A 2,066-nucleotide genomic window follows, 5' to 3' on the forward strand; every position below is an offset into this window, starting at 1 on the left:
ATGATAATCCACATTTTCTTATTAAAAAATAACTCTGTGGTCTCTAATATTGACTCTGAATAATGTACTCTGACCATGACCATTGCAATTTTTAGTTTCGATGAATTGAAAAGGTAATTAGTGAGAGAGAATTAAATTCCAGTACTTTAGGCCATGATATAATCGAAAAAAAAGAAAAAGAAAAAAAACCAACGGTCCATCCTATATTGATTACAAATTACCTTGATGCATATATCAACTTCAAAGATTTCTCACCAATCTTCCTTCAAATTCTTCCGCATTTGTTTTCCTTTCTTATTGAAGATCCTTAAGATAAGTTAATCAACATTTTTATTGTAGCAGATTCTCCACCTCTTGGATAGCCAAAGTGGCCCGAAAAAGAAAGCTAGACCTACCAAAGATCCAACTGCAACACTAACGTAGATTTCTGTCTTGGAATATAACTGCTTTTCCTCCAACTGAGACTCTGGAAGTGCAGGATCTCTGTCACCGTTGCAAGTTCGGTTCAACTGGAATCCACACAAACGACTGTTTCCTTCAAAAGAACTTTCTAGGAATGTTTGCATTTGTCTTCCTCCTGGAATCCTTCCAACTAGTTGATTATGTGACAAATTTAAGAATGACAGGAAGGTGAGGCCTGAAATATTCTCTGGTATTTCCCCAGTCAGTTGATTGGAGGAGAGGTCCAATGATTCGAGATTCTTCAAATTCCCAACTGATGATGGGATTTGGCCATTGCCCTATCTGTAAGATGAAGTACAATTAGCTTACCAAAATTATGAATATGGTAAAAAATACTTGGTAAGTGAAGTAAATCAGAATGCAGCTTTGCCACAAATAAACGGTCAACCCATTAGTTGGGTCCGCCTTCAATTGAATTTCTTAAAAATAATTAAGTTGTTATATTTTTCTTCTAGAATAGTTTGATAGTTTAGTTTGTTAGAGTTTTTACCTTTTTTCTAAATCTTTTGCTGTATTTGTTGGTTCTCTGGACATTTGTAAGATCTCCTTTTTATTTAAAAAAAAAAAAAAAAAACCAAACCAGCTACAGGCAAAAAAGCTTTTCATTTATTCTAGAGCGAATTGCGCGAAATGTCACTAAACTATTCAAAGTGCCGGTTTTGGTCACTAAACTTTTTTATTAGCGCGAAATGTCACTGAACTAGTAAATATGTACCGTTTTGGTCACTCCGTGTATTTGTGCCGTCAGGAGAGACGGAAATCTACTTTTTGAGGGGCAAATTCGTCTGCACAGCCTTAGTGGGAAGAGTTTCATCTGGTAAGTGAAAGGTTTAACTGTGGGGCTTTGGGATGTTGGTAAAATTTTTGGGAATGTGGACAATGACAGTGAAAAGTATCAAAATTGATCCATTCTTCTCACAGTAATCAGTGACAAGACTCAAAGAACCGGCAAAAGACGAAGATTAGCTGTGAAGAATCGATCATCGATGGCAGGGAAATGGGTGAAAAGGCAAAGGGATGAATTCATTGATCCGTACACATTATACGGTAAGAAATATTACAATCCGTACACATTTTGCTTGATTAATGGTGTTGTTTGTGTTTTGAGTATAAAGAAGTATTTAGTGAGAGTTTTTATTGGGTTTAGGGTTTGCTGAAGTGATCCAGTTGTTTAGAAAATGACATAAGAACGATTGACTTCGCTTTTTGTCGTATAAGTGGGTTGCAAGGGGTCCTACAAGAACCCTCTATCTTGTAATTTAATGAAAAAAATAAACTTTTCAAAATGCAGTTGTCTGATTCGGGTTAATTAACAAATGGGGGTTAAGTATTTTTATAAGAAGAACAGTATGTATGACAATAAAAAATGGTGATTAACAAGAATCATGTTGTTTGCCTTTGTCGTTGTTGTTGCAGTTCCTGATATACCTGCATTTTCGATTAAACTCCACCACGGCGGTAAAATTGAGGGAGAGAAATACAAGAGTTATGTGGGTGGAGAGATTGATTATTTCGATCTTTGCCATGCTGATTTTATGTCGATTCATGAAATAAATAAAATGGTGGAAAAGTGTGGGCACAACGATACTATGTTATATTATTAC

General features: G+C 35.5%; 1 protein-coding gene across 1 annotated transcript; it reads right to left on the reverse strand.

Moving 5' to 3' along the window:
- Window positions 1–317: 317 nt before the first annotated feature.
- On the reverse strand, window positions 318–1,489 carry LOC113773811 (receptor-like protein 9DC3). Its single transcript, XM_027318417.1, has 2 exons — window positions 1,409–1,489; window positions 318–740 (listed from the first exon to the last, which is right to left on the reverse strand). Exons 1-2 carry the CDS (start codon window positions 1,487–1,489, stop codon window positions 318–320), a joined length of 504 nt encoding a protein of 167 aa, XP_027174218.1.
- Between the last annotated feature and the right edge of the window lie 577 nt (window positions 1,490–2,066).

This window comes from Coffea eugenioides, chromosome 6 (genome assembly GCF_003713205.1).
Source record: "Coffea eugenioides isolate CCC68of chromosome 6, Ceug_1.0, whole genome shotgun sequence".
Classification (NCBI taxonomy): Eukaryota; Viridiplantae; Streptophyta; class Magnoliopsida; order Gentianales; family Rubiaceae; genus Coffea; species Coffea eugenioides.

Coding starts and splice junctions, on each gene's coding strand:
- LOC113773811 (XM_027318417.1), bottom strand. CDS start 1,489: ATGAATTCATCCCTTTGCCTTTTCACCCATTTCCCTGCCATCGATGAT. Junction 741..1,408: donor CTAATCTTCGTCTTTTGCCG/GTTCTTTGAGTC, acceptor TCTTACAGATAG/GGCAATGGCCAAATCCCATC.